Source organism: Fusarium keratoplasticum, chromosome 6 (assembly GCF_025433545.1).
Source record: "Fusarium keratoplasticum isolate Fu6.1 chromosome 6, whole genome shotgun sequence".
Lineage (NCBI taxonomy): Eukaryota > Fungi > Ascomycota > Sordariomycetes > Hypocreales > Nectriaceae > Fusarium > Fusarium keratoplasticum.
Window position 1 is genome coordinate 2,143,655 of NC_070534.1, and position 25,141 is coordinate 2,168,795.

Genomic DNA, 25,141 nt, shown 5'->3' on the forward strand with positions numbered 1-25,141 from the left:
GAAATCAACGCTAACTCCTCCAATATGCTGCTGAAAAGGAATGACTCCTGTATGCCGTGCTGAATCACTCGCTGCTCGGCCGTCTATATCAAGGTCCACGTGTTCGTCATTTGTTGGCGTCCTCACTTCAGTATGACGGCTTGGCCACGGAATCTGCGGACTCGTCACTAATACGGCCGACCCCCGAGTCCACCCGTTTCTTACTCGGTGTCAGATAGTCTCGAGATTCCACTCGGTCGTCAAGCCCTCTCTTGAAGTCGCCATTTGATGAGAGCCTCGACGTCAACATGGGCCCAGCTGATTTACGCCGGTTAGCCACGCTCTCGGCTCGAAGTTGTCGGAAATCGCTAATGCCCAGACTCATTCGGGGAGTTGACCTATCCCCTCTGACACTCAAAAACTCGCTTCCTGAGCGAGTATGGCCTTGAGTCTGAGTACCGTTAGGACTCGATGGCGAGCTGAACCCTGTCGAATATCGTAGTCCTCCGCGACCTCCTCTCCATCGGTTCCAAAAGCCACCGTCACCCTTGTCATCCTTGTTATCCGATTCAGATGCGGGAATCAGGCTGAAACTGGGTGTTGGCGGACTCGTGATTGTGTTCCTATTCCGATCTCGATCCCGATCCCTCGAGGCTCTGATGGTGGTGCGGTTCGACGCAGTACTACCTGTCGGGCTCGCGGGGTTCTGATTTCGACTGACCGGGCTTGTAGGAATCTGGCTGCGGGCCATTGGGCTTGATGGGTTCTGGCTGCGGGCGGCTGGACTCGACATATAAGGCTGCCTTCTTGCTTCTGATGCAAGATTGGCTGCTGAAGTATTGACCGGCGATCTGCTCGGCTTGTTGGGTGACATCGATCGCTCGCTTCGCGTCGGTGTGGCATTCCAGTTATTCCTGCCTCCGTCAATATCCTGCCGCCAGTTGTTGATCATATCAGTAGCGTGCTGGAGTTGGGCCGGGTTGGGTCCAGCAAGGTTGAGTGAACCACGCCTTGAGTGAACACGACTGCTGGCAGTAGTCCTCGACATGATACTACTGCTCCTACCGACACCTGACAGACGGTTGGAGAGCTTGGAACCCGTCTCCCATAATCCTTGCTGCCGCTTGTGGTAGGCGCAGTCCTGCCGAAACACCTTGATCTTCCCCGTCCTATCAGTGGTGACAATGATATTCCCATCAAGGTGCCTCGAACGCTCAATGTACGCGGGGCTCTCCTCGGGCCGTTTGGTACTGGACAGCGAGTCACCCTGGTCTTCCTCGGACAAGCCGGACTGGCTGTGTGTGCTCTCTTCGAGGCTTCGCAGAGTCACCGGAGGCGGGTTGCACAGATCGTAAACAGGGTCTCCTGAGGCGCTCAGGAGTTGTCGGCTCTTCATCGGGGCTATCAAAGCAACAGTGACAACCTCTGGATGAGCGTCGAAAGACTCATAGGGCTGCTTATCCCTGATTTCACCGTCTTGAGAGAGCTTCCAGATGTATGCCCTGCGATCTTCACTGCCGCAGATGACATACTGGGCATCGTCGCTGAACCGCGCGTGAATCTGGCTTGACTGACACTCAAGGCCCTTGTATTTAACTTGTATGACCTTGTCGTTGAGGTGGTAGACTCGAATCCGCGAATCGTTGGATGTAATGAGGATCTTGACTCTTCCAGCCTCAGGGCCATCTGGTATGGTTATCGTCCGGATGCCCGTGATCTTGCTACCCTTGGCATTCCTGCCGCGCGAGGATCGCACATGGATCTGGTTCTGAAGCTTGAGGCCTTCGGTGGCATAGAAAGTGCACAAGCCGCTCAGGACACCACATATAGCAGTCTTGCCGTCTGGAGTAAACGCAACCGCTGTAATGAACTCCCCAACCGCAGCCTGGAACGCAACGTTCCTATCAGGGATACTCCAGAGCCGTAGCTGCGCGTCCATGGATCCAGCCAGGAAAAAGCGGTCGTCTGTGGGGTGAAAGGCTATCGATGTGACAACATCCTTGTGAACGAATGTGCACAGACAGTCACTTCTGCTCATATGCCACAGCTTCACCACCTTGTCCATGGACGAAGAAAGTAAAAAGTTGTTCTTGCTCCAGCTCAGGGCCAGAACTTCTCCCTTGTGCCCACGGAACTCCCGGATAGGCTTTGTCCGGAAGACGGGAGCGCTCAGTTTCTCGCCAGCGGTGCCATCGAGTGCCTCCTCTTCCTCGTGAGCCTTCCGCTCCTCTGGAGTAGAAATGACTGCAAAGACACGAACGATTTGGTCCTTTCCTGCAACGGCCAGGTATCGTCCGTCCAAGCTAAACTCGGCAGCCCAGATAGCATCACCCCCTTTGAGAATCTTGCTCCCAACTGCTGTCGTTATACGGCCATGCGGCTCTCCGGGTTTGCGACTCGTGGCGCTAAGCTCTTGGGCAAGGAACAGATGGTTGAATTCCTTGTCCTTTTTGTTGTGCGCTTTGACGCGGATGTAACGAGGGGGTTCCTTGTAGAGGGGGATATATCCTCCACCAGCGCCGATGACAGATGTGAGGGCTCGGGCGTATGTGCCATCGGTTCGCAGTTCACCAACGTCCGAATCGGAGTCCTGCAGGCCGTCGTCCTTCCTCCAGCTTCCGCGCATTCCCAGTCGGCTAAGGAAAGATGGTCCTTTCCTAATAAACCATGAGCTTGACACATGACATTCAACCTGTGAGTATATATGCGCACCGTCGATCTCTGCTAGAATCCTGAAGGTTGCCCTGCGACTGAATAAGTTCGGAGTCTTGTCTTTGGATATTGTCCGCTGAAGTATTATCAGACCGGCCTGGGTTTCGAAGTCGTTGGGCAATGGAAGGTTCGGCGGGGGTGCTGTTAGTTCTCTCGTAGATTTGCTGTATAAGTGTATTAGCCGTGAGCTCTCTCTAGCCCAACCATGACAAAATCGAGGCTACCAACCTTGCTCAAAGGATCAAGACCAGCGTTGGATGTGGGATTCGGAGTAGCCGACTTGACCGATGCTTTGGCGTCCTTGGTTCCTTTTGCATTCTGAAGAGAGCTAGATAGAGATGATTGTGTTGTCGAGATCCTGCTCGAGCGGGTTTCTTGGGGCGTGACAATGGCACCTAAGGTCGGGCTGTCAGCTTACATGACAACACAGAGGTCTAGTAGACTAGATCGCGTGCAATTAGATTTGAGGCGCCCAAGGCCTGTCATGACCCAGCTCCCGGGTCCAGATGGACGAATAGCAAGACATTGCAGGCACAACCCAGCAGCGGGGCAGAGAGGAATTCCAACGACGCATATAGAGAGAGTGACGGAGAGGTGTCGGGGTGGTTACATACCTTGGGAGTCAGAAAGGGCGGCAAGGCTCTGACGACGAGTCTGAGGTGCGGATTCGGATGTATTGGATACGGCATGCGAGTTGCGCCTGGAGGTCAATTCGCCATCACCCCTCACAGCAGGGGAAGACTTTGAGGTAGCCATCTCCCATGCTGTGTGGGCAGTCAGGTCCTAAAGAATCTGTCTGAACGAGATGCATCGGGGTGCGCGGGCGGTCGGCCTCGCGCAACTTGTGGAAGTCCCCAGACCCGAACGAAGCGAGAGATGGTGGACTTGGCTGGCGGACTCGCGGACTCGTGGGGGGGCGTGAGATGGAGGGAGGTGGGCGTGGCGGGGACCGGGGGTAGCGAGTTCTGTGGATTCAATCCGAAGGGTCCGAGAGTAAAGAGCGAGATGAGGCTGGGCGGGCAGCTTGCTGGATCAAGGTACCTGCGGGCTAGACCAGGCCGGCAACCAGTTGGTGGGCTGGGAACCAGGTAAGACGGTGTGGGCGTCACCTTGTGGGCGTTGCTGTGAGTCCCTCAGTGGATGTCTGTCCACTGTGCCTAGGTCCGTAGGCCTAGGTCCAAAGTGCAAAGGGTGTTAGTTGGTCCGGGGGTTCCAGAGCTTTGTTTCTGGGCGGCGTGTCAGACGGGTGGATTTGACGAGGGAGTCGACGAGCTAGTGACAGAAGAAACGATGGACGGCTTACAGGAGGAGCGCGGCTGAAGCAACGAGTCTTGGAACTTGTGTTAAAAAGGACGGCCAGCCAATGCGACTCGCATTCGCCGTTTAGGTGTTGTTGAAGTAAACGAGAGCGAGTTGGCGAGCGAGCGAAGACGACGGAACCAGCTCGGATCAACAACCATGCGCTCGCTGCACCTCACTTCACAGCGCTGCAGCGTGGTGGCCCTGGCGACCGGTGGGTTCCTGTTTGCGCTGAAAGCTGCCTGCTGAGATGAGTGGCGGTGGGTGGGCCTGGGCGAGGGATGGAACCGTAATAGAGTCTAGTGGACGGAGCGCTGCGTAGAATATGCTGGCGTCTTTCTTTTTTTGGCGCGCGCGCGCGAAAAGGGTCGACTTGAGGGAAAAGGGGAGAGAAAAAGGAGACAGATACCGTGATGCGATGTGTTGTCAGAGAAGAGATGAAGAGGGGGTGTTGTGAGGGAGCCAGTGAGCACCAGCAGACTGAGGCGTCGGGCACGAGGATGATGAAGATGATGGAGAATGGCCAAAAGAGGGCTGCTATGAGTGGACGATGAGCACAATGGTGGGCGCAGCTGATCTGATGCCGTCAGCAACTCGATACGCGGGCATGCGAGAGTACAGGTACTAGAGTCGCAGCGAGGCTCAATGCCTTGCCATGTGCAAGAGACTCTTGACTGGAGACCGTGAGGATGGAGGGTAGGATTCACCACACCTTCCCGGAAGTCGGCGGGGTTTTGGGGATCAGAGAAGGGAAAAAGCTGGGCATCCAGAGCGTGATGGATGCCGAATGAGGTAAGACGAGACCACACCAGAGTGAAGATCCGGCAAAGGAGAATGACATACCCGCTATTTCAAGGTACGGAACCGGTAGCAGCCCGTAGGGCAGATTCGACATGTAGGGCTTGAGCTAGACACCAGGCGGCCATATGGCGTAGCTCTTTGAGTTCTGACTGAGCTATTGCACGTTGTGCAAGGCTATTGGAAGCTTTGTGCTGGCTGTGCTGTCTAGTCTCAGGCTGTGTTTGAGCTGTGCTCAGAAATTGGCGTCGACAACTCCCAGTGTGGGAGGCAAGCTGAAAGATCGACGACACAGCACGGCTGTCATCTATCAAAAAAGTCAACGTTGCCCAGTCGGCCAGCCACGTCCAATGCGAACCGTTCGTTTCCGTGGCTCACCGCACTCTGGTCCATGGCCCGACAAATAAGGCTTGGCGTGAACGCCGCTCTGGTGCGTCAAGGTTCATGTGGGAAATAAGGCGATGACATCTAGACCGCAAGTGCCAGCGCAATCGCAATTGGAGGATTGTAAAACGGTGAATGCTCTCTCTTCAAGACATCCTAGTAACCGTTTGAGACATTGATAAAGTGTCTCGGTTGTTCAAGTCAACAATTCAACAGCAGCTGAGCCAAAGCCAAAGCCGTGCGACTTCGAAGTTTGTTGATGTGGATGGATTGAGACACTGACAGCACTCCTCGATACCCCCAGCCTGCCAGTAGTAAAAGCGGCACCAGGTTCAGGTACCCTCTCCACTGGAGGCTTGTCAATGGAAGGGCTACCGAATTCTTGGGGATGCATACGAGGCCGGGATGGCACCGATGGCAATGCGCGTGTCCATCCGCGTATTGAGTCCGAAATTCTCTTGGTGGGGACACATGTCGGTCTAGCCCGCACAACCAGTCCAAGACGGCTGCCATTCTGTATCAATCAATGAGGGGGAGACGAAGGAATGGTGAGGGGATATTCCAGCCATCCTTGGACCACTCTGTGTGAGACAGATGCGCGACAGAGGGCATCACTAACAAGGCGACACAGACTCACTAGCTTGGCTTGCGTATTCGATTCGAAAACGGACCAGGATCCGTATCCTCCCGCTTCCCTTCTAGGAAAAACTATCGCCGGTGCCTTGCGCTATCAAGATGGACTACGTCAGGACTTTCGTCGGCGCGGACGTATGTGCTCCGTAGAATCGCGGCCGCATTGCACCGATCCTCCGCACAGAGCCCGTTGCATCGTCCGTAGGCAACGGAGAAAGCAAGGGGTCTAGGCCTCAGGATCACCAACAAGCAAGACCACATCGCATCGCATCGCATCAAGCCGACGTCAGCCTCCTCCTGGCACTAACACGGCGACCAGGGCCCCAGGTGACAAATAACAGCGTCGCAGGCGGCTTGAGATGGCATGATGACGTGACCGCCTCGACCTCGACGAGAACATCAGATGATAAGGCTGCACGGCACACGGAGATGAACAAGAGAACGAATGCGAAAACATGCACAAGGCAAATCCCGTCGGCGCTGAGATGCCGGTCCTGCATGGATCGATGTCTTGGCTCGTTTTGTTGAAAAAAGTTGATTCTAAGGGCCGAAAACCTCATGGAACAATCAAAATGCCGAGGCGAACTCAAGATGGCTCGCCTATTGGCCGCTAGAGTTAGGTAAGCGGGTTCCCGGCCACGTGAAAAGTGTCCGTCGGGCTTCAAGAAGGCTTCCATGGATGACAAAACTCCGCCGGCGCCGGGCAACGCCTATGCGGAGAATGGGTCGAGCAGAGTCATTCAAGACGATGCACGTTACAAAGCCAACTTGCAGAGCAGAAAAAAAGAAGAAGAAAATCCCGCTAACTATAGCTACGGAGCGGGTAAGCTAAGCTGCAGGCCATCTTGCCCTCCTCCGCACCCGCGGACCACCGAACAGAGACCGCTGGCCGACCAGATCCACCTGAGAGAAAGTTAGACTCGGCACGCCCACAAATCTTGAACGTGCATCCTGTTCTCAACCGTTCTACAGTGGAGATAGGCTGAGGGTCTTTGTTTACTCGTCCAGTCAAAACTCAGTCCCGCCACGGCTCTTGTTAAAAGGGACGTCGTTAAACCCCGCGGGCTTCAGCAAAGTCCGTCCGATCGGCCATTGTCAACTACCGATACCGATTCCACCCTGGTCCTAGCCCCAGGTGTCACATCTTGGAACCCAAATCGACCCTCGTCAACCCTGCCTGCCGTGTCGTGCGTGCCTGGCTGAACGCCATACGGAAAGCAGCTGGTCATACTAACACATACCGTACCCAGCTTCAAACCGCATCCAGCTGTTGCTGTGCCTCTTCAGCCAGCCAGCCTCGTCTTGGCCACGCAGCTCAACGGGTACACCCCACGCCGTTGTCAGATCCCTATTGAGTCCCGACAGTGGTGGCAGATCTTTCAGAGGTGGGCAAAAAACACAAAGGCCATCTGCGTGTGCGGCTCTGTCCAGACACGGGCCAACTCCTGTTCCTATCTGCCTTCTCGCTCTCACAAGCCCACCGAGGTCCGAGGCCTGGGACCCAGTCAGCGGATTCCAAAGCAGCCACAAGAATAGCATCCATACCATACCATCAAGATGAAGCTAGTCTCGCGCAAGGTCCCCAAGAATCTCGAGGAGGAGACCGTGTCTCTCCTCCCCGAGGATCCCGAAGATATGGTCAGCCGCCCCATTCCTCAAAGTCTGTCCCCTTGTCTCCCCCCATCAGCATCCCTCGTGTCCCTTTCAATATGCAAGCCCTGTCCTATCACCCCCTGGTTTCCCATCTCCCGTTTCCCGTTTCCCGTCTACCGATCGTCGACGACCCTTGTTGTATCTCTCTACCGTTACCCCTCCCCCTCTTCCACCATCACACCCTCACATTGGCATCAACTCATGATGCTAGTTTATGCCCGCTATGAACCTGATTCCTGCCCTGTATTCTCCCTACCATATGCCTCTGGTTTCAAGCCACTTCCCCTTCAAACACTGACCGCTCCCGCTCCCGTCCCGGGGCCGTTCCGGCGCCTCATTCCACCCAGACAAGACACTACTAACACCGTTATCAGTGGCATGCATACAACCTCATCCTTCCTGGAGATATCATCCACGCTCACGCCATTCGCAAGGTCGTCACCACTTCCAACACGGGAAGCACGGCGTCTGAGCGCGTCCACACCGAGTTGGCCATCAAAGTCAAGTCCACGTTCTTTGATCCCGTCATCTCATCGCTCCGCGTCTCTGGCACTGTCACCGCCGAGAACCCCCATGTCACTCTGGGCTCCCATCACACGCTTGACCTTGAGGTCAACCGCCCCTTCACCATCATCAAGCCAGATGGCTGGGACTCGATCGCCAAAGCCACCCTCCAGGAGACCCTGTCGGATGACAAGGACGGCGCCGTAGCAGCCGTCGTCATGCAGGAAGGACTTGCCAACATCTGCCTCATCACCCAGTTCCGGACCGTCCTCAAGGTCCGTGTCGAGAGCGTGATCCCCAAGAAGCGTGATTTGGCGTCGGATCAGGATGCAGGTATGCGTCGCTTCTATGAGAAGACGCTGTCCACCCTCCTACGGACCATGGACTTTACGCAGTCTCGACCTCTGCTGCTGGCTAGTCCAGGCTTTGTGGCTGGTGACTTTAAGCAGTACATCGCCAACCAGGGACGAGACAAGGCCGACAAGGTCCTCACCGCCGTGGCCAAGCAGGCTACTGTGGTTCACGCCAACTCGGGCCATGTCCACAGTCTCAATGAGGTGCTCAAAAGCCCCGAGGTCCTTGCCAAGATGAAAGACATGAAATTTGCTCGTGAAACCCAGTACGTGGACCAATTCTTTGATATGCTCAAGCTGGATGACGGCCGCGCCTGGTACGGCACCTCGGCTGTCGAGAAAGCCGTCAACGATGGCGCAGTTGGGCCCGGCGGCGGTGTCCTGCTGGTCAACAACTCGCTGTTCCGCAGCGAGGATCTCGCCACTCGCAAGAAGTATGTTGCTATGGTTGAGAAAGTCCGGAGTGACGGCGGCGAGGCAAGAATCCTGAGCAGTGACCATGAGAGCGGACAACGCTTGACCATGCTTGGTGATATCGCCGCTATTCTAAACTATCCGATGCTTGATCTTGACGACGACGACGACGCTGATGAACATGACGCTGATGAACACGACAAGGATACTAAACAAGAGATGGCAGATAGTGTCATATAGTTTAGTATTCAACTAATGATGTTACGTGTGTCCTCCGGTGCCAGCCTATGTCAGTGCTGTTACAGATTAATCACCATTCGGTGTTAAGCTTATCTCCTGGACCTTGACTGAAGAACTATAGTATTAATTGGTAGCTTCATGATGTTGAATACTCGGATTTGTTGTTGGAACTTTTAGGAACTTTTATTTGGGCACTCATTGGTGATCTCATGCATGTCCCCGCGTAATGATCTCCACCTCACTCACGTTAACCCCGTCTTAACAACGTCAACTCGTCACCCAAAACAGTATTTAGAGAGTGCAACTGCCCAGAGTCTAGCATTGAAGCTCATAGTAATCCAAGTCGTGGATTACCTAGTCTGTGGAAATCCCCTACCTACAAAGTGTATGACTTCTCCATCCCAACCCCTCATTCCAGCGGCAAATACTGAGGATAGCTAGGAACCCCTCATGAGCCGCAAGATGGCATCGAAGCTCGCCCTCAACTCCACTCGAAAGCTCAACTCGGGCTATGAGATCCCGCTTCTTGGATTCGGAGTATGTTGCATTGTTCTCATCCTTCGGCTACATGCTAACTCTGATGTCTAGGTCTATCAAACGTGAGTCTTCTTGAGGGACATTAACCATGATTTCTAACTTGTCTAGTCCTCTCGAGCAAGCCACCGATGTCTGCAAAAAGGCTCTGGAAATAGGCTACCGTCATGTAAGCATCCCGTGAGGGGTAAACTATACAGGTAGCTAAGTCTTCAAGATCGATTCCGCCTCTGGGTATCACAATCAAGGCGAGAGTGCAGCGTCCATCTCTGCCTCTGGTATCCCTCGCTCGGAGGTCTTTTTCACTACAAAGATACCCGTGCGCAAGTTCCCTCTGGGCTACGAAAACGCTCATAAACTGGTGGACATTGCGCTCGAGGAGACCAAGCTGGACTACCTTGACCTTGTCCTCATCCATGCGCCCTATGGAGGACCTGACGCCCGCAAGGGTGCGTGGAAGGCCCTCGTCGAGTGTGTCGAGGCTGGAAAAGTGCGCTCCCTGGGCATCTCTAACTATGGTGTCCATCATCTAGACGAGCTCGAGGCATACATCAAGGAGCTGGAAGCGGAGCGGGGAGAGGGCAAGGGAGGCGTCATCTCAGTGGGTCAATGGGAAGTTCATCCCTGGCTCACGAGGCCCGACATCGTCAAGTGGTGCCAAGACCGTAACATTGCAGTTGAGGCGTACTGCCCCATCGTGCGCGGTGAACGCTTCGGCGAGCCCAAGATCAAGGCCCTCGCAGAGAAGTATGGCAAGACGGAGGCGCAGATCCTGCTCCGCTGGAGTCTACAGAGGGGCCTCGTTCCTCTGGTGAAGAGTGTTACGCCCTCCAGGATCTTGGAGAACACTCAGCTGTATGACTTCGAGCTGACGGCGGAGGAAGTAGAGGATGTTGCAACGACTGATTACAGTCCTTGTGCTTGGGATCCCACCGTTGAGACTCTGGACAAGTAGGAGTGTTCAAATGCCATTATTAAGAGGTTGGAAAGATTAATTACATTTGAACACATAGTTGATGAAATGCAACATCTTGTACTTCTTCTCCCTTTTCATAAGGTACCGGAATAGCAATCGCCAAAAGGGAAGCCCGTGCATTTGTTGTCTTTGTTGATGGAGCCACGTGACCACGTTTCCACTTCGCGACAACACCACCATCTCATCCCCCACCATCGCGCTTCCTACCACTTCAAGCCCACCACCCTTCATGTTCTGCCATTGCCCGCCGAATCCCTAGATCAGATGTCGTTCAAACGAAAAATATGGGTCAACGCACCTTCACCCTTATACCCAAGTTTCCGGGTCGGGCAGAATCCCCAGACACGCCCCCTCTCCGGCCCATGACGTCGAAACAAGTCCAGAAGGCATATAAATCCGCGAGCAAGGGACCAAAGCTCACTCGAGCCGAAATTTGGAAGCAGGAGAAGGCGGAACAAGAGCGTATACGGAAGGAGTTTGAGAAAGAGAAAGCAGCGGCCAAGGCGAAAGTAGCCCGTGAAAAGAAAAAAGAAAAAGAGTTGGCGGAGAAGGCGGAGAAGCGCAAGAAGGGATTGCCGCTTGTGAACGTGCGGCCAAGTCAGGAGACGATCTCTTGGTTTGTTAGAGGAAATGGAGGCTCGAAGAAAAGGGACGCCAAGGGAAAAGACGTGGAGAGGGCCGATACGATTGAGGAGGAAACGGACCCTACAGAGACGACGGCCGAAGATACAATCGACGAGGAACCGCACCAGTCTGCGAAGAAAGTGCGGACATTGGAGAACATACAAGAGGATGAACAAGATACCCCCGATGCTGGAGCTGGAGCTACGACCGACGACGAAATACGACGACCTTCCCCAAGCCCAAGGTGTGAAGACATGCAAGTTGAGGAGGAATTGACGGAGGATAGAGGAGGACCTTCGGTCGCCAACAATTCACGGCGCCTGTTGGAAAATTCCACAATAGAAGAGAACATTTTGGATATGGATGATGAACTGGACGCAGATTTTGAGGAAGAGTTGGCCTTGGAGTTACTCCAGAACCTCGAAGCCGCGGCTAGCAAGGGATGCGATCGAAACTCTACAAGCAAAGACGAATCAGCACCCGAATCAGTGCTAGGGACGAAAGTTGGAACCTCGAACCAACTTGCTGGTGTTGGACCACCTGCGGATCGCTATGAGCAAGACCTTGGCCTCCACCGACCCAAACCCCCTTCAGTCAACTTTATCAAACCTGCCCTCCCCAATCGACCAGAGCGACCACCAACGTCGTCCTCTCCATCGCCTCCTCGAAAAACGCCCCCTATGAGTACGCAAGCGATTCTCTTTAACTTTGATGATTTCTTTCCATCATCCTCTCAACAGGCACGGGAGCTCGAAGAAGATGATGACATTATACCATCGGCACCGGCCCCTCTTGTAGCCATTGTCGAAGAGGAAGAACAGGTTCTCGACGAGGAGCCTAACAAGCCCGCAGACCCTGACCCCTTACCATCTCTTGGACCTCTTTCTGACTCACCCTCTCCTCCCCCAAGACGATTCTTTACCTCTTCTGGATCACACGAGCAAATGTCTTTAGCCTTGCATCGTAGCCGACGTACAGCAGCATTGGAGAAGATCCAGCAGCGCGAAAGGGCACGCGTTCAGGCTGGCATGGTAGCACGTGCTGAAGCTAAGAGCTCTAAGACCACAAGACCACTCCAGCCAGCAAAGACTATGCCAAAGCCACAAAAGACACTTGAGAGGAACGCTGGAGGCTACAAGCCGAGACCCCCCCAGATCCAAGCACCTCCTCCATTGCAGGAGAGGAAGAATCCTCCGCATTACACAGCAAACGAGAAACACAACGCACCCATGACGACCAGACGTTTTGACCAAACCCCCAAAGAAGTGCAACGCGCTGAACCAACAAAGTCACCCACACCAAAGAACAACAAAGAGAACCAGAAACCGCCACCCCAGCCAAGTTTTGGACCAAGTGCTTCGCAGGAGTCGTACGGCGGGGACTGGGTGGACGAGATTGCACTCGAACTTATGATATGATGACGAGACGGGGCTTTTTTTGCCCACCCGACGAGAGACGAGAGGAACAATTGCGAAATGACATGCTGTAAGATGGCATTGGAGAGATTAGGAGTTCGGGGATCAAATGGACGGCATACATCCAGGAAGCATTGATTAGAGTCATTGGCATATCCCACTCGACGTGGGCCATGGGCGGCAGCACCTGATTGTAGATTCTTTACATAGCGACGGCGTTTGTTTGTATTACAATATTACTCTGTTTACCTGTACTCCAGTATCCTTTGTTTTTTGCCAGGAGATCCTGCCCGTCCAGGTCGTCAAAAGCCTGGATATCTTCACCAGGGCCATTTAGAGATATCTCAACAATTGGTCAGTAGCTGTTGACCTTGATTGAGACAAAATTATCTCCAATATCTACGATTTGACAGTCCTGAACGCCGATCCATGCCCTTCCCATATGCCCGTCGTCACTTGTGACTTCATTACCAAAGCCCCCCCAACTCCATTCGCTGGCGCCACGCTTGTGCACAGTCTCGTGGTGTTCGTTACAAAAAGATCCCCACCCACTCTGTCTTTGAAGAGACTTTGGTCTCGCAGCCTTCCACGGCGCATCTCAGGTCGTTTGCGGCAGTGTATGGGTGCTTTCCTTCAGGAGCACGGAACCCGACGCCGTCACGGTTCGACTTTGTGGGCTTGCGATTCTCGAAGCAGTCGGCGCAGTAAACCTAGAGATGTCAGTTTAATCTCGTAAGAGAGTAAATGCGTCGCATACATGTCCACACTTCTTCAGAGCCCAGAAATGGTGCTCTCCTGGTGCTCTTTTCCGCTTGCCCTTGTTGCCTCCAACAGAACTCTGGGTCATGGTGCCAGTCGGGTCATAAGCCAGTTCTTCACTGCAGGCCGGGCAGATGACGACGCTCTCAGACTCTTTCTCAGGATCGGTGCAGGTGTCGCGGGTGAAACCCTCTCGCGCAGGGGGGATGGGTTCCATGGCCGGCTTCGGGCTGGGTTCTCGTGGGGCAAAGGCGTTTCGCGAGACGTCGAGCTGGGGCGGGGGGAACATAATATCACGGCTTAAAAGTCCGGCGATCGTCCTAGTCAAGCCGATGGCGAAACTGGCGGGCGGGCGTCTTCCCGACTGCTCTCGCGGCATAGAACTTATCAACTCCAACTCGATTAGCTCGTCGGGTCGTGGGCGCGGTCGCATATTTCGCCCGCCGGGGAGGTTTGAAGGTCGCTCGTCCTCGGGAGAATCCACGGTGAGATCAATAATGCTCGCAGTGCGCCCGAAAAAGGTCCCGTCGCTCCTCGAAAGTTGTGGAGGTGATATCCGCTGCGAGTTTGTCCTCCTGGGGTTCCTCCCGCTCCGGTTCTGGGGCAACGATCCTCTTGTTTGGACGGGTGAGTCAGGCTCTGCGGTGAGGTCGATGACTGGTGCAGGCTGCTGTGGCTGCTGTCCTTGCGGTTGCGGGCGTCGTTCGCTTCGGCGCGATTGATGGTGGTGTACAGGACGAGGCTGAGCCGACGATGAAGTGCTTCTCGGGTTTGGGAGGAAGAGATTGGCAAACGAGGCAGGATTTCGGCTCGAGTTGACATGGACCTCGATAAGGTCATCTTCACCGAAGAGTTCGAGGATGCTGTCCCTGTGTGCAGCCATGTTGGGCAGATGGCAGAGGGTGGTTGTATTCGAGGACAATTCGGGCCGTCGCGGCGGCGTTTGTCAATGGTGAAGAGTCAGCGTGACGTATTCACCAAAGCATAAGCAAGCCAGGCAGATCAGATGCGCGTAGCAGGCTTGCAGCGTGAATGAGCCGTGCCTGGCGAGGCAGAGGAGTCGCGTGGCGATACGCTCGAGATGAGGTTATCGAGGCGACGGGCTCCAGCGGATTAGGGATACGGAGTCGGCGGATTCGGATCGAACGATGGTAATGGCGTAGATATCTCGAGAGAGAGGAGAAGAGGTAATAGCCGTGGGAGCAAGGCTGGATGTTAATTAAAGGTGCGGAGAGATATCAAGTTGGATGTTGAAAGGTTCAAAAGTAAACGACGCTTAAATCCGATGGCCTCGATTCGTTTGACCCAAGGCAAAGGCTGCTGCCCATCCATCCATGCCCGTGACGACAAGTGCCACGGACCCTGTTGGAAGCCTCTACCCCGCTACATGGGCCACTAAAAACAAGTCGCTCTGTCGGATGCCAGGGGCGGTTAGGCGGCAAACAGGCCGACCCTCTAGGGCTGCGTCACAGGGGGTGGGCGCCTACCTAAGCCCATGTGGAAGCCCACCTTGGCGTCGGATTTGATCCATGATGGCCGGGCGTCCACGGATGGCGTTTGAGGCTCGAGATGCAGTATCAACAGCTGTAGAATATTGTTCAGAAGCAAACCAAACCAAACCCTTGAATTGTCAATTTTCAAACACCATCCTCTGTCTCTTGACCCATTGTTGGAGGCCTATTGTACAGTAATTACCAGGGAATCACGCAGCCGCCTCTTAGTCCACATCTTTATGTCATGTAACCTCCTGAACGCTCCCTCTATTCCTTCGCTCCAAGTATGCTGACCACACCCTCGCCATTGACTGTCACCAGCTGCTTCGCGGACTCTCCCCATCGGATAGCAACGGCAGCGGTGGAATTCCTCAGGGGCTCGCTCCACTTCTTGCTGGACTTGGTGTATTGGTGAACCGTCACTCCAGAAGAACCACCGGTGGCGAGGAACTGGCCGCTGTAGTCCCAGGCCAAGGACTGGACTGGTCCGCCAGTCTCGAGGACCTTGGCCACTGCGGCGTCTCCCTCCTTTCGTAGATCGAAGATGGTCACCATGGTCTGGCCCTTAGCTGTGGCCGCGAACCAGTAACCGTTCTCGGAGAAGGCGATGGCCTGGATGGGGGCACCCAGGCTGAAGACTGCGGCTTGCTCCAGAGTGTTGGTCATGAAGAGCTTGATGTCGCCAGAAGTGGTGCCAGCGGCGAACAGGTGGCCATCGGGATGAAATGCGCACGAAGTAAGAGCTGAGAGTCGGTTAGAACATGTCAGGTAAAGGGACGAGTGTAGAAACTTACCAGCATCGGTGTAAGCGCGGCTGACACGCTTCTGCGAAGTCAAATCATAAAACACGATGCTCTTATCCGTGCCGACAGACGCCAAGATGGTACCACTGGGGTGCAGGCTCAGTGCTGTCGCAGCACCAGCATGCTCGCTCAGCGATGCCACCTGGTTACCCTCCTGGAACACCTTGACGCTTCCCTGACCAGTAGCAAAGGCAATCTTGTCCTCGGCCCATACTGCGTCCGTCACAGGCTCCTCCACAGCAATCGAAACCTCGACCTTGTCCTCGTTGGTGGCGTAGACGACGGCCTGGCCCTTCAGACCTCCAATAGCGGCGCTAGCACCTCCAACACTGAGCGCAGTGGCCTCGGGGACTGGAAGAGAATGTGTGGTCGCGTTTTCAAAAGCGGAGATATCGTCTGCGGTAGCCCAGCCCTCGGGGACAGGGCGCTTCTTGCGACCCTTGGATAGTCTGCACACTATGTTAGCTTCAATACCTTGAATGCACCCCAGGCAACCACATACGTTTGATGAGTCTCGTCCACCTTGGCAACAAGCTCCTCTGGCAGCTTCTCCACGCTGTCCACCATCATTTGATCACCGTCGGCAGCGGCGCCCGTCACAGTCACCTTGCTAAGCGCATCCCTGGCCTCGTCTCGCTCCCTCGACAGTCGGGCAATAACTCGAACAGCGGCATCGTGCTGGTACAGAGCTGTGGCAAGCTCCTCCCGGGTGCGCGCCAGCTGCTCCTTGAGGTTATATGTCTCTAGCGCGAGCGCGTCCCATTCGTTCTGGAAGGTTGCGAGGAGGGCGGGGATGGAGGTGAGGGTGGGAGGACGCGGTCGGACGATACGCGACGAGTGGATGGGCAGGAGATCTTCCGCGGTGAGCGCTTCGCCAGAGTCGGGCTCGGTGCCGTGCTCGTTGATGTACTGCTCGATAAGACGCTTCTCGTAAACAACACCTGCAACAGGTCAGCGGCGGTCCTGCGCGAGGCGCTCGCGAACTTTGATGTTGTTGATGTACGCACCGGATTTCTTGGACACGACGGGCTCCTGAGGAGCTTCTCCTGAAACTGTTGCCCATGTCAGCGCACCGCTCTCAAGACGCAGAAAAAAAGACCAAGCTTACTTCCACAAAGCATGGCGACTGCTACTTTAAGCTCGTTGAGCCTTCAATTGCTTGTCGTCGGGTAAAGCGCAACTCGTCTACTCCAAGCTCTGGTTGCGACGAACGGTCACCTAGTCGAGATTTTGCCGATGCACTGACCATCCAAGGCGGAAGCTTTGAGATCACGTGATGCGATAAGAGCGGCCTGACCTCATCGGTCCCGTCTTATCGGGGCTTATCTCTACGGCCGTCACCGCTTCAAGGAGTCTCGCATATCTCCGGGGTTGGACTACCTTGTTGGATCGTCCTTGATGTGCATATAAATTACTCCTATCACCCTGTTCTGGGGTTGAATCTGGAATCTTCAGTCTATCAACCATATAATTCGATCTTCAGTTCATACACCATGTCCCTCCCGCGGCCCCAAGACGTACGTGAAGCAGACGAGACGGAACAAGTCAAGGTCCTGGACCTCCTGTTCGAACCGAGCCCAGCCATTCACTCGAGTCTCATCCCTATTTTGAAGAATGCCGAGTATACATCTTATTCAGAACTCATCGACGCCTGCAAATCCAAGCTCTTCTCACTCGCCACATCCAGCTCATCAAGCAACCCTGATCCTGCTCTCCTATCCATCCTGGGATCACACCCACGGCTAGGGGCTAAGAAGGTGGACTCAGCACAATCAGCGGCAGAGCAGGCCAATCTTCAGGGTGAAGGCGAGGAATTGGCAAAGCTCAACAAGGAGTATGAAGAAAAGTTCCCTGGCCTGCGGTATGTCGTCTTTGTGAATGGTCGAGGGAGGCCCGAGATCATGGAGGACATGCGGACCAGGATTGCAAGAGGGGACTTTGCCAAGGAAGTTGACGCCGCGTTACAGGTACGAAACACCTGATAGAAGGACATTTCATTGTCGAGTTGCTAATCATATACGTACAGGCCATGTGCGACATCGCCAAGGACAGAGCGTCCAAACTTGGCGTAAAACAGTAAAAAATCGAACCAAAAAAGAAGATGCCGAGAACCATCTTGCCTCGTATGCTGCGCCAACGGCTCTGAGCTCATATATCTAAAACCTTGGTTGTCAAAAAAAGAAACAGTTTTTTGTTGCTCATTGAAAAAAAAAAACGAACAGAAAGCCTCTCGCCAAAAGCCCGAAGAATAGTTGAGTTTCCAGTCCATCCGATCGTTTAAAGCTGGATGATGCTCCCTGATGCCTATAAAATCCCGTTTGCAAAAAAAGAAACGCACAACCTGCCGCCCAAATGCCAGACGCAAAACTTTTACATACAAAAACACAATCCATGGATCCCGCTTGTTTGACTCCCACGAAAATGCCCCCGAGACGCCGCTTTGCAGCCTGCATGCTACCTCGACATCCAACAGATGCCGTCCAGCTCATCTAGATATTCTTCATATGACCGGTCATCCTCCCCGTCTGCGACGCCGTCACCGCTCTGCCCAAACAAGACGCTAAAGTCAGAGTACACGCTCTCTTGGTCATCGCCCGCGTCGTCCCAGTCGTCGTCTGCCGGATGCATGTATGCGAAGCTATCCTCTTCCAGGTCGTCCAGCGGAGGCATAGGACCCGTGGGTCTCAGTTCCGGGGACCGAAGGGGGTGGATCCTCGGCGATGTGCGCTTCTTGGTGGCGGCGACCTCCGCAGGTGAGAGAGGACGGCCAGCCAACTTGGACAACCGGCAGGGGACGGGCTTGGCATGTGGGAGGGTAGGCTTGGGTACCATGAAGGCGCCTTGGGGTCTTGTCGGTAACACTGCTCCTGGAGGTGCTACGACTCCGTTACCTACTGGGTAGACCCTTATGGACTTGCCCGCTGATGAGTCTAGCAGGCTCTGAGGTCGCCATGCCCCTTTGCCGGAGGCCTTGGATGCAATAGCCGCAATCTCTTGCTCGTATCTCCGCGCGTTTGTTGTCGGTTGCCCCAGGCTTAACCTCCTCCGTAACCGGTTCATGGTTGAGAAGCGTAGGAAGGATGTCGCATGAAGGTGGGCAACTCTTCTGGCCATGTCTAATGTCGTCGCCATCTTCAGGAACCGCTTGTCGCCCGAGTCCTGGCCCTCGCGGTTGAGAATATGTGTCGCGGGCTGTGAGTATGGTTGTGAGAGCCGGCTGGTGATGAGCTCGGCACGGAGCCGACGCTTCTTGACGCTCAAGCCGGCGGTGTTGAAGCCGTCAACATCAGACATGACCCGACGCCGCTTGGTGCCGCGCCGGGCCATGGGTTTCGGCTGAAGCCGTATGTCAAGGGGTTTGGATTTTGTCCTCGCATCGAGGACTGTGAAGGAGAATGTCGAAGGAACATTGATTCGTGACCGTGGTGTCCATGCCTCTGATATCGTCGCCTTGGGGTGAGGACCTCTCAGACTAGCTCCCTGCCTCGCCGCAGAGTACGGCCCATCTCCAAGCAGAACCTCGAACAGAGGATCGGGATCCGGACACCGGGGCACCTGGGCTATGTCGTTGGGGGCCAAGTCGAGCGGAGAGACGGCGAGGTCATCATGGCAGCCGCCCGTCGAGTGGTGGTGGCGCCACGTTTCGAGCAGGTTGAGAGAACTCTGTCCATTTGCCTCTACCTCCATCACGACAGCTTTCGCTTCGCTTGATGGGATGGAGGGGCTCCGCGCGCGGTGTCAGAGGTGCCTCCTCGTCCAAGCCATCCGCTTCACCAGAACAGAGGTTCAGATCCACGGCGACTGTAAGGGTTGATCCAGCAAGAGTAAAAGACTACCCCATCCAGGTCCAATGAGGTCGCGTTGGGCTCGGATTGTCGACCTAGGAAATCGCTTGTCAGGCGATCTGACGATGATTACAAACTCCGGGCTCGTGAATCGTCGACCTTTCGGCAGGCTGGAAATGCAACCACTTTCCGCTGCCCCAGACCTCGCAGCCAAGATCCAGCACTGAAATCTCGCAACGTGGTTTCCCCAATCCCGCTCCCAGCAGCAGCAGCAGCAGCAGCAGCAGCAAACCAACGGCTCCTCGGGGGGGAGAGAAGACGACAGAACAGATTTGACGTTGGAGTAACTGGCGTGATTCTTGGAAAAGGTGGAAGTGGGGCCAAAAAGGTCCGCCGAGGCTCTGGTGATGAGTGAGGAGAAAGATTGAGTCTTTTTTGGTCCTGGGTAAGCGTTGTGTCCTATAGGAGGCGAATAGATAGGATAGATATCGAACCCTTTTTGACACAAGGAGAAAGATATGGGACGAATACGGCAGCAAGGACGGGGAAATTGAAGATTGAAGAGGGGGGGGGGAGGTCCAAAGTCGAGCGACGACCCCGAGATCAAATGGTGTGTGGCCCAAGGATCACGCCGAACCAATTCGACGGGAAATCCGGGGCCGGCACGAGGTGGACCATGGGCCGTGTACCGTAGAGATGGGGTCGGATTGCTTTTTCAGGAAGAGGCAGGTCTGGGGTGGCGGCATTGAGGTGCTCTGGCTTTTCCATGAGAGAGAGCTGTGCTGCAGAGAGAGACAAGGGGGTGGTGTGTGAGAGGAGGGGATCGCGACGTTCCGGACCTGTAGGAACGACGTGTAGGCTATTGCCTGCCTGTCTCGAGGCGATCATCGACGGACGGCGCGGGGAGAAGGGGGGGGATGGGATGGGATGCTTGTAGGGATGGGTAAGCCACTTTGTCCATGATCCAAGGACACAGGACACACTAGACCACGCCCTCCGAGGGAAAGCGAACGAGGATTCAGGCAAATGGGGTAGAATCAGCAACTCCTGATAGGAAGCCAACCAGAAGAGACGAAGGAGAAAAAAAAAACAACCAAGGAATGGGGACCGTGGTCTCTGCTTGCTGCAGTGGTCCTGCAGGCATCACGTCCGGGGTAAGCCATTCTGGGGGGGCGCACTGAAAGACCAGCAGTGATCAGACAGAATCTCATAGGTCGGTCGCTGGTCAGGCGGTTGAATCAAGCGTTCATGGATGCAGGGATGTCCATGAGCAATACCCTGCTCTTGTTGGCCGGCGGCGCGGATGGTCGGGCACAAAGGGGGGGAGGACTTGGGACAAGGGATCCAAGGGGGGTAATCCGAGGACCGTAACGAGAACAAAAAGCCCCCCAGCCCAGGCCATGAAAGGGGGCCATGTAGCAGTTGAAGCGCAGTGCGGGCCGCTCAGATCATAGACGCAGCTATTTACCTTCTGGACAAGGTTCAGAACCCAGTTCAACTACGCACCGACTACATATTACCTACCTCCTGTATACTAACTAGTTATTCCTAGCCATGCAGATATATCCCTCTCACCCAATCTCGTGACCACCACCACAGCAGTCCCCTTGCGGATGGGTACCGAAAGGACCCTCTTTCTCCCCCCTTCTTCGCCAGCCACCGTCCGGATCGCCGTGGGATGGCTCGCAGTAGCATTAGCTTACGCTGCGCTTCACTGCACAGCAGAGCAGGCAATTGATTTAGTGGAAACCACTACCCCCATGGTACGACAGCGAATTGCTTTTTCCGCCTCGTCGGCGTTGGGCTTAGCGGGCTTTTGCGTGGTGGGCGGGGAGGGGGCCCGGCCGCCGACGACCACGACGACTCTGGGGACGGCATCGGCAACAATCTTGGCAACGCCTCCAGGGGGAGGGGACCCGGGCCAGAGAAACAGGAGATGTGTGATCCTTGTCTGCGTTGTCGTAGTCGTCGTCAAGGACTTGTGTATCCATACTAACTCGGTACTATTCGTGTCCGTCTGCATGTGGCATCTGTCCACGTACTCGATTACCGCTTTCAAAAAGCCTCCCAGGTCGAGATCCATGCTACATACGTTGAATTGAGCGGTCCAGCTGAGGGCGCAGACAAAACATAGGGATGCCATGTCTTGGCCTCCTATTTCTGCTTTCCCCAGTTTTCCACTGAGACCCCCAAGCCGCGTTTTATGACGCAGATTACTTTTTCAATCCTCCCCTTCGGTGAGCGGAGACGAGACCTGGGCTGTTGACGATAGAGAATGCTGTCGTTGGTCATCACAACTCCAGGTGTTGGGCGCTTGGAGATACCCATCGTGGAAAACCCACTTCACCGGGCGGCCTGGCCTGGCACGCGGCTGGACTGGGGTCCAATGGCTTTCAGCCCGCCTCTTGGCTCCCTCTCTCATGTCCCAGACAAACACTTGTCACAGTCACACCAGCTCCAGGTTGTCATGATCAACTCTCTCGTGTTGTTGACTGACAATGTGCAGTGCCGTACCGTAATTTCATCCCAACAAAACCACCGACCGCCCTTTGTCCGTCGTCCTATTACCAAGACAAAACTCCAACAACTCCGCCCACCCCTGCCGCCTCCAGCCATAGAGCGTGTCTGCATTATACAGCAAAGCAAAGCAATGCCATGGGACGTGCGTGCGTCCCCCTCATCGAATGCTCACGCTCGCCTCGTCCTGACGTCAAAAATCTCATTCTTCCATCCTCCTTGCTCGTACTCAAACAGCCTCTGTTCCGCTTCCCTGCCTTCCATCTCCCACAGCCGGACCAAGCTCCCCGGTGCATAGCGCCCCCGGAATACGCCCTGCCCAGGCTTGACCCCGACACGGGCCTCAATGTCGGGATCGGGGGCAGGGACGAGGCGTGCCGCGACGGCCCGAATGAAGGTTAACAAATCTTTGGGATCTGCTATCCGTGTCGCCCTCAGCCGCTCCCGCGCGTAGAGCATCTCGCGGTTGAGGAAGTGAAACCCCTCGGCGATGCCAGCCGCGATCTTGACCTCGAGAGCCTTGCGCACGATGGGCCGGATGATTGGCTTCAGGATCCAGGCAAGGCACGCAAACTTGGACTTGCTGAGTGTGTAGTTGAGGTGATGGATGTTGACGTCCACGTTGCGCAACGTCACGATCTGTTCCAGATGGTCCTTGCCAATCTCGATATCCAGAGTAATATCCACACCGCGCTTGTCGAGATGGAACCCTGCAATACCTTCATCTACCATCCGGAAGAGGCCAGAGTGTAGACGGAACCAGTAGCCCAAATCATCCGCCGCGATAGATAGACCAGACACTGTCACCTTCATCATCGAGGTCATGGTGGATGCAGTTCCATGCCGGGCCTTCCGCACTTCAAAGTTATTGTAGGTGGAGACGTTGAGCTTAAAGGGCAAGAATGAGCTCGCATTAACGGTACGCCCCGGCTCCAGGATGAGATTCTCAAGCAGGAGGTCAATCGCGGGCGCAGCCACTTCGACGCGTGGAATCGGAATGTACTGGATGGCTTGGATGAGCAGAGGTACAAAGATGTTGACCGAGTCGGTGACCAAATCGCTGTTAGCGTACTGGCCTGCAGGGGAGAGCAGTTGGGCGAGCCTCTCAGTTGTGTGGATGAGTTTCTTGATGTCTGTATCCTCCAAGACTGACTGGAAGGCAGCATGCAGATTTGCCAGGAGGTTGTCCAGATCATCTCTGATGGATGACTTGGCCGTCAATTCATTAGACTGCTTCCGCAGACGTTTGAACCGTTCCTCAGCATTGTCGAAGAAGTCGGGATCGCTCAGCATGTCCTGCACCAGGTTTCCAATCTGTCGCACGAGCTCGTCAAAGTTGGGGTCCGTACGGCCATCTTCCACGACGGCGTCGAATGACCGCCTGACATCTTCCCAGCGCTCGTGGTCACCAAGCGAGGTGATGAGCAGCCAAAAGTTGTGCACCGCCCTGTCGGCCTCGGGGTTGGGCTGGGTGTCCTCCTCCAATGCCTGAACCGTCTCGGTGGCGGCGTGCGAATAAGCAAGTAGGTAACGTCTGATGAGAAGTGACAGAGTCGAGACAGACTCCTTGTAGTCTGTGCGCTTCCGGAGGTTGAGGACGGTCTGCTTGAGTCGGTGAACCAGGGCATCGCCCTCGTCGCCCTTGGCGTGTTCCTTGATGCTCTGACCTGCCTCGTCGGCCACCACAATGGCGCTGTCCTTGACCGTCTCGGAGATGTCGGTAATCTCTTCCTTCAAGTCCTGATTCGACGGGGCGGCGCGTGATTTGCCATTTCCGTTTGCCTGCTTCAAGGCATCCTCATCCTCCTCCGTTGGCTTGATGGCCTCACCAGCCTGCTTGGAAACGTCAGACAAAGTAAAGGCGGTGTCTCGAAGGACCTCTCTTCCAACGGTGCCAAGGTCAGATAAGAAGATGCGAAAGTCAGAATTGGTTAGCAGCAAGGATCCGACGGTCTGCAAACTCTTGTACGCAGCAACGGCATCGGCTCGGACCTTGGCCCTGGCGGCTCTTTGCTCGATATGCGAAACATCCACATCAAGACGCGCTTTGGTGAGATACCAGATAAAGTCCTGTATTTGATCGCTGGCGTTTTTATGCTGCAAGACTTCGATGAATTGAGTGATCCATAGCTTGATGGTCCTGACCAGTGCTCGCCCGGACGGACTCAGGTCTTGTCTTTCTGGGTTGAGGATCTGGGCTGATAGCAGAGTTCGCAAGTGAATGATGACTTGTTGGTTGCTGGGCATATATCCTTTGGAAATGGCTCGTAGCATCTGGTATGTATGGAGCTTCTCGTGCAGACGCGTCTGCAGTGTTGTGTCGTCATTGTAACGCGGCAGCAGAGGCTCACGCTCTGCCTCCTCGCTATCGCTACCACAGCCAAAACACGACAGCATATTGATGGCCCGAGTCTTTGATTACTTAGAAGCAATCGATTTTGGTGATTATTTGAAACGTGTTTGTTGATGAGGGTGAGGTTCATTCTTATCGTCTGGCCTGTGAGAGGTGCCAAAGGGAAGGTAAAAGTGACGACGTCATGACTCGGCCGGAGCTTCTGGTCCTGATTTGTGCCTGGAGGCAGGTACTGTCCCTGTACGGGCTATTTAGCAGCACAGCGCAACCACGTCCGTCGCATCGAAAGGCAATTTGAAACCAGCCGATTGGATAATTGACTTTTTCATTTCGTGATCATGATGATTCTTTGGTATTTTGTGATGATGTATGGGCTTGGTTGATGAGGAATGAACATATAGCATGTGAATGCAATGAGACTCGAGAATGGCATCATCGCTGGAAGCTGAAATCATGCTCCAAGCTCAGTCTTTCCAACGGCAGCACGCATAAATCAAGGGGAGACTGCAGCTTCTTTATAAAGAATGCCTGGAACCAGGTCAACATTCGTCGGATTGGCCATTCACTCGTCTCTTATCTTTGTTATCTGCTCCTGTGTCGCCAATCCCAGCCACCAAATGCATCACAATGCCTGTGATTCAGGGTAGCAATGTGATACTCCTGGGCTGATTTTTGGGTTGATTTACCCTCCGCCCCTCCCATAAAACAAAAGATGTAATTATATGCCTCTCACGCTTATTCCGAGGCTCAACTTGGACCGAATATTGCCGCTATAAGGGTCCATTTAAGGTGCAGTGGCTTTACGAGTCTGCATGCTCGGCCAAGCTCACGGCTATTTACACCAATCCAAAGAAAAGCGACATTTTCTTTTCTCTTCAACAACTTCATGCTTGAGAAGCCGTTTGTCCTTTCA

At 54.7% G+C, this 25,141-nt stretch overlaps 9 protein-coding genes across 9 annotated transcripts; 4 read left to right on the forward strand and 5 right to left on the reverse strand.

Moving 5' to 3' along the window:
• Positions 1-127: 127 nt before the first annotated feature.
• NCS57_00864900 (uncharacterized protein) lies at positions 128-3,447 on the reverse strand (the record flags this gene model as incomplete). Its single annotated transcript, XM_053058459.1, has 4 exons — positions 128-2,636; positions 2,692-2,855; positions 2,920-3,086; positions 3,306-3,447. 4 exons carry the CDS (start codon positions 3,445-3,447, stop codon positions 128-130), a joined length of 2,982 nt encoding a protein of 993 aa, XP_052912290.1.
• A 3,915-nt stretch (positions 3,448-7,362) lies between these two features.
• NCS57_00865000 (Protein DOM34-like protein) lies at positions 7,363-8,969 on the forward strand (the record flags this gene model as incomplete). Its single annotated transcript, XM_053058460.1, has 2 exons — positions 7,363-7,443; positions 7,833-8,969. The coding sequence occupies 2 exons, from the start codon at positions 7,363-7,365 to the stop codon at positions 8,967-8,969; spliced, it is 1,218 nt and encodes a 405-aa protein (XP_052912291.1).
• Positions 8,970-9,419: 450 nt separating this feature from the next.
• Positions 9,420-10,458, forward strand: NCS57_00865100 (Aldo-ket-red domain-containing protein; the record flags this gene model as incomplete). Its single annotated transcript, XM_053058461.1, has 4 exons — positions 9,420-9,506; positions 9,558-9,568; positions 9,615-9,672; positions 9,721-10,458. The coding sequence occupies 4 exons, from the start codon at positions 9,420-9,422 to the stop codon at positions 10,456-10,458; spliced, it is 894 nt and encodes a 297-aa protein (XP_052912292.1).
• Positions 10,459-10,763: 305 nt separating this feature from the next.
• On the forward strand, positions 10,764-12,521 carry NCS57_00865200 (uncharacterized protein; the record flags this gene model as incomplete). Its single annotated transcript, XM_053058462.1, has 1 exon — positions 10,764-12,521. The coding sequence occupies one exon, from the start codon at positions 10,764-10,766 to the stop codon at positions 12,519-12,521; it is 1,758 nt and encodes a 585-aa protein (XP_052912293.1).
• Positions 12,522-13,048: 527 nt separating this feature from the next.
• On the reverse strand, positions 13,049-14,160 carry NCS57_00865300 (uncharacterized protein; the record flags this gene model as incomplete). Its single annotated transcript, XM_053058463.1, has 2 exons — positions 13,049-13,228; positions 13,276-14,160. 2 exons carry the CDS (start codon positions 14,158-14,160, stop codon positions 13,049-13,051), a joined length of 1,065 nt encoding a protein of 354 aa, XP_052912294.1.
• An 877-nt stretch (positions 14,161-15,037) lies between these two features.
• On the reverse strand, positions 15,038-16,694 carry NCS57_00865400 (Pre-mRNA-processing factor 19; the record flags this gene model as incomplete). The annotated part of the gene is made up of 5 exons (XM_053058464.1): positions 15,038-15,513; positions 15,565-16,022; positions 16,076-16,514; positions 16,581-16,625; positions 16,682-16,694. The coding sequence occupies 5 exons, from the start codon at positions 16,692-16,694 to the stop codon at positions 15,038-15,040; spliced, it is 1,431 nt and encodes a 476-aa protein (XP_052912295.1).
• Positions 16,695-17,066: 372 nt separating this feature from the next.
• NCS57_00865500 (OHCU-decarbox domain-containing protein) lies at positions 17,067-17,653 on the forward strand (the record flags this gene model as incomplete). Its single annotated transcript, XM_053058465.1, has 2 exons — positions 17,067-17,540; positions 17,600-17,653. The coding sequence occupies 2 exons, from the start codon at positions 17,067-17,069 to the stop codon at positions 17,651-17,653; spliced, it is 528 nt and encodes a 175-aa protein (XP_052912296.1).
• A 374-nt stretch (positions 17,654-18,027) lies between these two features.
• On the reverse strand, positions 18,028-19,260 carry NCS57_00865600 (uncharacterized protein; the record flags this gene model as incomplete). Its single annotated transcript, XM_053058466.1, has 1 exon — positions 18,028-19,260. The coding sequence occupies one exon, from the start codon at positions 19,258-19,260 to the stop codon at positions 18,028-18,030; it is 1,233 nt and encodes a 410-aa protein (XP_052912297.1).
• A 2,786-nt stretch (positions 19,261-22,046) lies between these two features.
• Positions 22,047-24,272, reverse strand: NCS57_00865700 (uncharacterized protein; the record flags this gene model as incomplete). The annotated part of the gene is made up of 1 exon (XM_053058467.1): positions 22,047-24,272. The coding sequence occupies one exon, from the start codon at positions 24,270-24,272 to the stop codon at positions 22,047-22,049; it is 2,226 nt and encodes a 741-aa protein (XP_052912298.1).
• Positions 24,273-25,141: the final 869 nt, after the last annotated feature.